The sequence below is a fragment of the Anticarsia gemmatalis genome, chromosome W (genome assembly GCF_050436995.1).
Source record: "Anticarsia gemmatalis isolate Benzon Research Colony breed Stoneville strain chromosome W, ilAntGemm2 primary, whole genome shotgun sequence".
Taxonomy (NCBI): domain Eukaryota; kingdom Metazoa; phylum Arthropoda; class Insecta; order Lepidoptera; family Erebidae; genus Anticarsia; species Anticarsia gemmatalis.
Window position 1 is genome coordinate 10,199,046 of NC_134775.1, and position 10,544 is coordinate 10,209,589.

The window sequence follows — 10,544 nt, forward strand, 5'->3', positions numbered from 1 at the left end:
TCTTACTTACGCAAAAGAAGTGTGGTATGCATTGACAATAATTTTTGAAGACAAGGGAATAAATAGGCGCATAACTCTGATGAATTGTCTCTTGGATGAGAAGCTGGAAAACCACCGATCTGCTGTCATGAGACACGCTCAAAAGCGTAAAGAAATCAATCAAAGTTTCGATGACGATTTGGTTGCCGTGGTACTTTTGCGAGGTATACCTGAAGTTTACCGACCATTACGGATGGCACTAGAGCATTCAGGAATGAAGATTACTTCTCAAAATGTTCGGCAAAAGCTTCTACAAGAAGATAGCGCTCAGAGCTCTTCAAATGAATCCTCGTCGAACTCGGCTTTAGTAGTGAAGAAACAAAACAAAACAAACAACTGCTTTTAATGTGGAAAGAAAGGTCATAAGAAGTCCGATTGCTCGATGCTGGACAAGGATGTGGATGGTGCATGCTTACCAACGGTTTCCTCGAAGTCGAAGAAAGTTGCGTTATGCTGTTTAAGTGTTCACTGTCGGTGCACACATCCTTCAGCCCCTCGACGTTTTATCTCGATAGTGGAGCCTCGACACACATTAGTTTTCAGAAGCAGTGGTTTAGAGACTTTAAGGTTACTGATAAGAATGTTGTGACGTGTGCAAATGATGATAGAATGTCAAGTGAAGGCAAAGGTGATATTATAGTTAATGTGAAAGGAGTTTTGTTAACTGTAAAAGATTGTTCCTTTGTGCCTGGCTTGAAAGTTAATCTTTTGTCGGTATCTAAGTTGGTACAGAATGGATGGAGAGTTATTTTTGATTCTGATGGCTGTAGGATGTTTCACCAATCGATAAGCGAGATAACGAGTAAACTTGTGGTTACTGCTAGTGAAGTCTCAGGTTGTTGTTTTGCTATTGTAGATGGTGCTTTGGCTACGGTTCTAGTTGAAGACTCGTTGGCACTTTGGCATCGTAGATTAGGGCATGTTAACTTGAATGATTTACGGAAGTTGCCTAACATCGAGGTTGGAGGTAAAAGTGTAATGGAACCTTGTGCTGCTTGTATAAGAGGTAAGGCACATAGATTACCTTTTCCAAAGGGTGAAGCAAGGCGAGCGAAAGACAAACTCAGTTTATTACATGCTGACTTGTGTGGTCCCATGTCGGAACGTTCTTATGGTGGAGCTCGTGACATGTTCGTAATAGTAGACGATTTCACTAGTAAATTTCTTCCTCAGGGAGAAGTCTCAAGCTTTGAACTTTTTCAAAGACTTCGTGAGGCATGTGGAGAACGAAACACGTCTGACAGACCCAGACAGTATTGAAGATGCGGAGGAGAGCTCAGACTCAGCAGATGTGGATACAGATCCTTGTGTTGAATCTGTGGAGCCTGTGAATTCAAATGAATCTGATGCTGAACATTGTGATACAAGAGTCAGAACAGTAAGTGTGAATATTGAGGAAGAGCCTAGGTATCCTTTGAGGAATAGCGCACAAAGTGGACTATATTGCTACAACAGTACATGCAAGTTAGAGGAAGAACCACGTTCGTACAAAGAAGTCCTTCGAAGACCTGATAGCCATGAGTGGATAGCAGCGATGAAGCGGGAGTTGAAGTCCATGAAGGAACACGATGTTCGGAAGGTGATTGAGAAACCCCCTGGAGCCAAAGAGAAGACGTCGGTTGTGGCGATTCCAATATTTCTGCTATACTTGAATCTGACAGTATTTTATCACCGAGCAAATTTGAAGCTAATGGAGCCGAGGGTGGCGTAGGACTCATTTTTGCATGGATTTGAGCCAGATCTTAGTGTTCATCTTTTGATGCTAGCGAAAATGGACCCGAAAAAAATAACAAAAAACAACGTACAATAACAGAAATGGTAATTACTTACATTTTAAATTAAATATTCCCGATGTAAAATAACTTAAGTGGCAGTTACTTAAAACAGTAGTATATGTTCTCCCACGTAAAAACACTTATGTAACACTTAAGACTTTTTGATTCAAAACATTCCCAAGTAAAATAACGTCACTACCAAAAGCGACTAATTACGTCGGAATTGAATAAAGCTTGTTTAGATTACCAAAAAAGTTATTTAAGTTGATAATGTAATTAAAAATAAACTTTTTACTGACTAATAATTAAAGTTAAAGAAGGTACAATAAAATAAAACGTCAAATTCAACTTACCTGATGATATTTTGATGGGTTTACCTTTATCTTTTACATTTTTCATTTTCTTTTTTGCGCGAGCGCAACAAGCCCGCATGTGGGAGTTACGGGGGAGGCGCGCGGGGGAGTTGTTGACTTGCCAATGTAAAATGTCTTAACTCTCACTAGTGACATTTTACATTGGAAGTGTTGTAGTTCTGGGGTTTGTCGAGTGTTGATTTAGGGTAGAATTAAAGCATTTTTACTAATTTTTCTTTAATCAATCGAAAGTATATGACAACCGGAAGGTCACGGAAACGAAAAAGGCAAATCCCGTAAGTACCACTTGAGGGAATGTACGTAGGGACCGTCGATATTATGTAAAAAACACTGTATAAAAATATTATCATCGCTAAAAATAAAAAATATTTATCTCAGAAACCCCATCTTTTATTTAACTGAATTCCTGGATAAATCATTAGTTGACATGCCATAACATCATTTTAATATGGTTTTGGACATGGGCACCCTTGGCCAATGTTACTATGGGAAGTGGGCATGGCCCTTTACATGGACTAACTGTTCAACAAAATCATTATGCTTTTGACAACTCAAACTTTTTGTAAATTAAATATATCTGCAGGCACAGAATTAGTATTTAAGTATTCTATTTTAATACAATTATTTTCAACTGCTGTTCTAACAAAATGAAATCTAATGTCTATATGCTTCGTTTATGGAATACAGAGTGTTTAGTTAACAATTGTGCACTCTGGTTGTCATTATTGTTTTGTTTTGTTTATTTGGGACATTAAACAGTTACACGTTTACAATAAAGTATTATAAGGTTACACACACAAGAATAAGGTTAACGTATAACCCACACCAATGTCCGCGACATTATATATTCGGGTTAAATATAGACGCGTACGAGACAAGCTGATTATAATTATGAAATAAGGTTCTTATTTTTTATTTAAGGATTCAACGGCTGCTTTTTTAAATTTAGATTGCGAATAAGCAAAAATGTCTATGGTAAAGAGGTGTGTTGTATGTTTCAATAAGGCGGCGCAGAGGAGCCCGCACACCCGCATTAGTTCGACACTTAGCAGTGTGAAATAACCGAGGTGCGCGCACCTCTCGCCGCATAACAGTTCTAGGTACTACATAACATATTTGATTGGTGATGTCATTACAATCGAATTTGTTGTTGCATATTCCATGCAGCATCATGGATATTAGTAATATTCGCCTGGACTTCAAGCTTAATAAGTTATAATTATGAAACAATTGTGGATACGGCAACTTTGAATGATGAAATTTATAGTGTACGGAACATAAAAACTTTTTTTGTACCCTTTCTATTATGTTTGTGTACTTTTCGTAATAAGGACTCCATATGGGGACAGCGTATTCTAACTGAGATCTTATGAGAGATCTAAAGAGAAAAATAAAGGTAGAGGGCTGCTTAAAGTCGCGGGAAGACCTCATGACGAAACCATACATCTGGAAAGCCTTACTTACAAATATTATTAATATGTACATCGAGATGCAGTTTAGTATCTAGGGTAACACCAAGGTCACGCACATAATCTATTCTACTCAAGGTTGTATCCTGTAGAGTGTAATCGTGTGTAATGTGATTTTTATTTTTCGTAAATGTGATAACATTACATTTGGATAGGTTTAATTGGAGTTTATTATTGAAGCAGTATTCAGAAAGTCTATTGAGATCGTCCTGTAAAAGCAAGCAGTCCCGTAAAGATGTGCATGCCTTGTAGATCTTTATGTCATCTGCATACATAAGAAATCGAGCATTCCTGAAACATTGCTTAATGTCATTCACAAATAAAATGAACAAAAGGGGTCCGAGGATGGAACCCTGAGGAATTCCAGAAGTGACGGTAATAGGGTTAGATTCAAAGCCATTAACGACCACCTTTTGAGTCCGTTCAAAAACATATGCCATAAGCCAACGAAGCAAGTTACCACGAATGCCGTTATAGGCGATTTTGTCTAAAAGTAATTTGTGGTCCACCCTGTCAAAAGCCTTCCGAAAGTCCGTGTAAACAGCATCAACCTGGACTTGGTTGTCCATATTTTCAAATAAGTAGGAGGTAAAGAGCGTTAGGTTAGTGACAGTCGACCGGCGCTTAACAAATCCGTGTTGTTCGGGTATGATAATGCCATGAATATACGAGTATAACTCACTGTGTACCAAACTCTCGAAAAGCTTCGACAGGGTGGACAAAATAGAAATAGGACGATAATTTTGAATGTCATTTTTGTCCCCACTTTTAAAAACCGGCACTATAAATGCACTTTTCCAAACAGCGGGAAAATAACCTTCTCTTAAACATCGATTATAAATAATGTGAAGTGGTGTAACCATATGTTCGACTGTATTCTTTATAAATATAGGAGGTAAACAGTCCGGACCGGCACCCTTGCTTAAGTTAATTTGTTTAATTGCATTGCGAATTACATCTTTTGTGAGGTAAATGTCTGATATATATGATGAGTTATCAGTATACGTCGAAGGTGCCTCCCAGTATTTAGGGTCGAACGTGGAGGGCTCATAGACTGATGTAAAAAAGTCTGAAAACATATTGCATATCTCATTAGGGTTTTCAGAGGTAATGCCGTGCAGATGCATACTAGCTGGAATGTTAGCATTGCCCTTTCTATTAGAAACGTAAGTCCAGAATTTTTTTATGTTAGTTGGAATCTTGTGGCGACGTAATTCATTCGCCCACGTTCACTCATGACGTTTCCGAACGCAATCTGTCAAATAGACTTTGACAGCTGGGTTCGGGGCAGAGAGATTTTCCCGCGCGATCATAAGAAGACGCGCCAGAAAAGCAGACATGACGCTAGGTCCTAATAGCGATGTACAGATAGTTATTAAGATAGAATAAGTCTCCTTGTACGCTATCTATTCATATTATACCGTTTAATCACAACCGAGTTGTTTGGATTCCTGATCCTGCGCAAGCATTGCGGTCTAACGCTGCTCATTAAGTATCCGCCAAACTGGTGACCCCGACGTGATCGACGTGTTGCGGCGTTTAGACCCCTGACGCTGACTGCCTGTCTACGAGTTCAACTTTCCCGTGCACGGCCTGCTGCTTCTTGTGTAACGCCTGCTTTGCCTTTTTGCACGTGGTGTTTGGTTCGTATTGCATGCACCATTTCAATGAAAAGCGGTCTACAATCTGCAAGTTTCAAGGTACTGGCTTTTTTAATAACTAACTGCCACTTCCTGGCACTCTCATCTCTGGATAAAGAAGAAGAATACAAGTTTTGAAATTTCACAAACAATAGATACTTTTGATCATGAAGTTATTGTGTCAAGATGTGCAACAAGTGCTACTTTCTAAAGTGTGTGATCTATGCAGTTAGACTTTGATTTAACAGACTTTATTAACTTTACCCACAATAATTAATAATTACTGTTAACACTGCATTGTTATAATTTACATATTGGGTTATGTTTACTCATTAACTGTTTAATTTCATGCATGATGTAATATTGTGTTTAGCTTAAGTGTGTATGCTGTTATGTCTTTGTCTGCATATAGTGTTCCGCACAAAGTACTTATTTTGTGTTCTTTTATGGTGTTTGTTTTATCTTTTAACTTTTTGGTTTTATACATTTTATATCTCTTATTAACATTGTATTAGCATGTTATTAATTCTAATTTAAATATTTTGGTTGTGGTTGCTGTTAGAATCACAAACATCTCCCCACGGAGTATTACATTAAATATATACTAGTACCTATATCTAACCCGTCTAAATAATTATATCATAGTGAATAATGGCTGAAGCTTTGGAAGATAAAGTCATTAAAATGCTGTCGGAAAAACCTGTTTTAGAGCAGGAAATAGAATCACTCTCTAGCAAAAAGTCTGAGAATTGTAAGGTGTCAATTCGGTTACCTCCATTCTGGCCGGACAAACCTGCAGTCTGGTTTGCACAAGTTGAGGCTCAATTCGAAATTGCTGGAATTGTTGCGGATAGGACTAAATATAACTATGTTGTAGGGCAAATTGACCACAAGCTGGCTGGTGAGATTGAAGATATTATCACCCAGCCACAAACTGCAGGTCAACAATACATAATATTAAAAGCAGAGCTAATTAAGCGTTTATCTATGTCAGAAGCACAAAAAGTCCGTAAACTTTTAAGTGACGAAGAGTTGGGTGATAGGAAACCTACACAATTCTTACGCCACTTACGATCGTTAGCTGGTAATTCCCTTTCAGACCAAGGCATTCTGCGTCAGTTGTGGTTGCAGCGCCTACCTCAAAATATTCAGGCAATCCTTGCATCACAGCCAGAACTTGCACTTGACAAATTAGCAGAGTTAGCTGACAAAATTATAGAACTCTCAGCTCCAGTTAGTCCTGTTTGTGCCGCAATTGCTCCGCGTGCTGACACATTATTGAATTTAATGTCAAAAGTTGAAGAACTATCTAAGCAAGTATATGCCCTGTCCACGCAAGGACGAAGCCGTCCTAGTAGTAGGTCTCCATCCAACAATAGATATTCGCGTTCTTCTTCACCAACCAGGAAAAGGTTTTGTTGGTACCACGGGCGTTTTGGAAAACGGGCCGTTAAATGCATAGCCCCATGTAATTGGACGGCGGAAAACACCAGAAGTAGTCAGTAGCGGCGGCGACTGATTGCTCTTCGATTAGCGGCCGTCTCTTCGTAACAGACAAGACAACCAAACGTCAATTCCTCATTGACACGGGTTCCGATTTATGCTGCTATCCATACAGCTGGCTTCCTCGCCGTCGAGAAGATACCGAGTATGAGCTGAGCGCCGCAAATGGCAGCAGAATAAAAACTTTTGGGACCGTAACTATTTGTCCTAATTTAGGGCTGCGTCGAGATTTTGTTTGGCAGTTTGTCGTTGCTGACGTTCAAAGAGCAATAATAGGTGCTGATTTCTTGGCTCATTACCATCTTTTGCCCGATTGCCGTAACAAAAAGTTGATCGACAACACTACAAAATTATCTTCAGCAGCTATATGTACCAGTGTTGATCAGCCCAGCGTTAAGTCCATAGTCGTGAATGATTCAAATTTCGCTGCGGTGCTCGCCGAGTTCCCGGATATAACTCGACCACCCGGGCTACCTAGAGAAGTTAAGCACGACACAGTACATTTTATAAACACGTCTGAAGGACCTCCTGTATCATGCCGTCCTCGTCGTTTAGCACCCCACAAACTAGTATCGGCTAAAAAAGAGTTTGAGGATATGGTTCGTTGTGGCACAGCAAGACCTTCTAAAAGCGCGTGGTCATCTCCATTACACATGACTTTAAAAAAAGACAACACCTGGCGCCCGTGTGGAGATTATCGTGCTTTGAATGCTAGAACCATTCCAGACAAGTACCCTGTTCGTCACATCAATGATTTCGCGCACAACCTTACTGGAGCAACGGTGTTCAGCACGCCCGATTTAGTGAAAGCCTATCATCAAATTCCTGTTCACGAGAATGATATTTCGAAGACGGCCATCGTCACCCCGTTTGGCCTCTTTGAATTTCCTTTCATGACCTTCGGACTACGAAATGCTGGTCAAACCTTTCAGCGGTTTATCGATGAGGTCACACGGGGACTCGATTTTTGTTTTCCATATATTGATGACATCCTGGTCTATTCGAAAAATGAATCCTGTCATAGAGAACACCTTCGCATTCTTTTCAAACGTCTTCAAGACTACGGAGTTGTCATTAACTCTTCTAAGTGTGTCATAGGCGCGAAAGAAGTACAATTTCTAGGCTACCACATTAGCTCTAACGGCACTCGTCCACCGAAGGAACGTATTCAAGCTCTTCTAGATTTTAAGCCCCCTGAAACAGTTCAAGGTATGCGCAGATTTCTGGGCATGATAAATTACTATCGGCGATTTATACCCCAAGCTGCAAAATTTCAAGCTCCACTAATTGATACTTTGACATCCACAAACAGTAAAGGCTCCAAGCCATACCCCTGGACTCCAGAGCTGCTGCAAAATTTCAATGAATGTAAGAAAAGTTTGTCGGAAGCTACCTTGCTGCATCATCCTTCTTCTGAAGCTCCGCTTGGTTTATACACCGACGCATCAAGCATTCATATCGGATCGTGCCTTCAGCAATTTGTAAACAGTCAATGGGTACCACTCGCATTTTTTAGTAAAAAATTGACCCCTCGTCAGTCTCAGTGGCCTGCATATTATCGGGAATTGTTAGCAGTATACGAAAGCGTACAACATTTTCGGTACATACTTGAGGTGCAACATGTAACAATTTACACCGATCACAAGCCACTATACGCTTTTATACAACGACGTGAAAAGCTTCCACCAGCGCAACTTAACCAGCTTACCTTTATCAGTCAATTTACGACTGACATTAAGTACATCAAAGGGGACGAAAATATCGTGGCTGATGCTATGTCCCGTGTTGAAGCGATTGCCTTGGAGCAAGAATATGAAGAACTTGCTAAGGCCCAGGACACAGATGACGAAGTGGATAAGCTCATGGCAAATTCCAGCCTTAAAATAGCGAGAGTCAACATATCCGGCACTTCCTTGCTCTGCGATATCTCGACTGGAAAAACTCGTCCATATGTTCCTCTTAAAATGCGTCGTCAGATTTTTAACAAATTACATCAGTTAAGCCATCCAGGTATTCGAGCCACTGTTCGTCTCATAACCGATCGCTTTGTTTGGCCATCTATAAACAAAGACTGTAGAGAGTGGGCCCGCACATGTGACGCATGTCAACGTAGTAAAATAACTAGACATAACTCTGCACCCCTTGCTAACTTTGAAACTCCTTCTGGCCGTTTCCAACACGTTCATATTGACATAATTGGACCCTTGCCGCCTTGTAAAGGTTATCGCTATTGTTTGACAGCAATTGACAGAGCCAGTAGATGGCCCGAGGTATGGCCCATGCAAGGCATAACGGCCGAAGAAGTAGCAGAAACATTAGTTAGAGAATGGATTTCCCGTTTTGGTGTTCCAGCTACCATCACCACAGATCAGGGTACTCAATTTGAATCGGACCTGTTTCGCAGATTGCTCCAAACTTTTGCAACAAAACGAATAAGAACTACGTCATACCACCCTCAAGCAAATGGAATCATCGAACGAGTGCACAGGCAATTAAAAGCATCCATTATGTGCCACAACGGCGAATGGCTTAGCGCTCTGCCATTAGTTCTCTTAGGAATGAGAACAGTATTTAAGGAGGATCTTAAAGCCTCAGTTGCCGAAATGCTCTACGGTGAAACTTTACGTGTACCTGGGGAGATATTAGTACCAAATCCATGTTCAGTTAATTTCGAAGACCCAACTGACTTCGTCGTTAAACTGCGTCGCCATATGTCAAAAATTAGACCCATCCCTGCATCTCGACATACTACTCCAGCTGCCTTCGTGTTTAAACAGTTAAATTCCTCTTCACACGTCTATCTGAGAGAGGACGCGGTCCGTCGTGCGTTGCAACCCCCCTATAACGGGCCATATTTAGTAATAGAACGATCAAACGACGGCAAATCCCTAACACTCGATATAAAAGGTAAAAAAGTTACAGTAAGTGTGGACAGAGTCAAACCAGCTTTCATTGAGTCTCAATCCACATCTCCCGCCGAATTGCCACCTACAGCTCCCTTCAAACCTGTCGCAAACGTACCTAAACCTAAGCCACTTACCGCAGAAAAATCTAAACCAGCCTACACCACAAGGTCAGGCAGGACAGTTAGGTTTAAAGTATTCAAAGACTAAATTGTCTTTCTCCGTGGGGGGTTGGTGTGGCGACGTAATTCATTCGCCCACGTTCACTCATGACGTTTCCGAACGCGATCTGTCAAATAGACTTTGACAGCTGGGTTCGGGGCAGAGAGATTTTCCCGCGCGATCATAAGAAGACGCGCCAGAAAAGCAGACATGACGCTAGGTCCTTATAGCGATGTACAGATAGTTATTAAGATAGAATAAGTCTCCTTGTACGCTATCTATTCATATTATACCGTTTAATCACAACCGAGTTGTTTGGATTCCTGATCCTGCGCAAGCATTGCGGTCTAACGCTGCTCATTAAGTATCCGCCAAAATCTCTTCTTAAATAGACCTAATATATCTAAGGTAACATTTATTACTTTCAGATTTAAAGTGGCTGCGTAGCATTGAGAAAGTTTTATAGTCCGATAAATTAGAATATTTCTTCCAGCGTTTCTAAGCATTGTCTTTATTTTTAAATATACGAATTAGGGCAGGAGTGAACCATACAGGAAAACGTGAGTCTTTGGGCTTGTTGAGCGGAACGTGTAGCTTAACAATGCCATAGATTATATTGTAAAATATGTCAACTGCACATTCAGCAGAAGCAGCACTCATTAAACCATTCCAATCCTGT

The 10,544-nt window shown here is 40.4% G+C and overlaps 1 protein-coding gene across 1 annotated transcript; it reads left to right on the plus strand.

Moving 5' to 3' along the window:
• Positions 1-5,948: 5,948 nt before the first annotated feature.
• Positions 5,949-9,913, plus strand: LOC142985941 (uncharacterized). Its single transcript, XM_076134181.1, has 4 exons — positions 5,949-6,198; positions 7,017-8,009; positions 8,550-8,771; positions 9,042-9,913. The coding sequence occupies exons 1-4, from the start codon at positions 5,949-5,951 to the stop codon at positions 9,911-9,913; spliced, it is 2,337 nt and encodes a 778-aa protein (XP_075990296.1).
• The last annotated feature ends 631 nt before the right edge of the window (positions 9,914-10,544 follow it).